General features: G+C 48.8%; 1 protein-coding gene across 1 annotated transcript in view; it reads left to right on the forward strand.

Moving 5' to 3' along the window:
- The window catches only part of lrrc18b (leucine rich repeat containing 18b), a 2436-nt gene extending 1673 nt beyond the window's left edge, over positions 1-763 (forward strand). The window contains exon 2 of the mRNA XM_024284260.1: positions 140-763. Within this exon, the coding sequence (XP_024140028.1) occupies positions 140-622 (483 nt within the window). The 3' untranslated portion in view covers positions 623-763. The remainder of the gene's footprint in view (positions 1-139) is intronic.

Genomic DNA, 763 nt, shown 5'->3' on the forward strand with positions numbered 1-763 from the left:
GCACCTACAGGCCACACAATCCCACATTCAGGACTTTATTTTGTACTTAATTTCTTAATTTAACAACTATTTCTCATTTCTGATTTATCTCAAATGAAATAAGAAAATCACTGATTTTTTTGCCTGTTTCTGTCATCAGTTGGAGAGTCTTCCCTCCAGTCTGGGCATTCTCCAGAACCTGCTGGTTCTGAATCTGTGCAACAACCTCCTCAGGAGCCTCCCCGGCGAGCTGGGCCAGCTGAAGACCCTCCGGACCCTGAACCTGGGCCTGAACCAGCTGGACGCTCTGCCGGCCTCCGTGGTGGGGCTGAAGGAGCTCCGGTACATCGGCCTCTCCGACAACAGATTCACCCACTTCCCCGGCTGCCTGCACAGGCTGAACAAGCTGGAGAAGGTCAACATGGCCCGGAACCCCATCTGGACCCGTCAGAACCCAGAGGCGGCGCCGGAGACGTTCCTCCTGGTCCGGAGCAGCCTCCTGTGTGGGAGGTGTCTGGAAAGGTGCCAGTCTTTCAGGAGGAGAATGAAAAACGAGGAGAAGGGAGGAGTCGAATCCTGTTTCTTACGGGATTCAGACGACTCGGTGGCGCCCCCTGCTGATCCACACACAACATTACAATAAAAACGAAGACAAAAACTTGGTTTAACTTAACATGAAGAAAAGTAAAGCCAGATTAGGCAGATATGAGTTAAGATTTATGATTTAAGAGAAGATAGAATCCTCTTTATTTGTTATATTAAAGTTATTGTAAATATCCTCGTA

The sequence above is a fragment of the Oryzias melastigma genome, linkage group LG19 (assembly GCF_002922805.2).
Source record: "Oryzias melastigma strain HK-1 linkage group LG19, ASM292280v2, whole genome shotgun sequence".
Classification (NCBI taxonomy): Eukaryota; Metazoa; Chordata; class Actinopteri; order Beloniformes; family Adrianichthyidae; genus Oryzias; species Oryzias melastigma.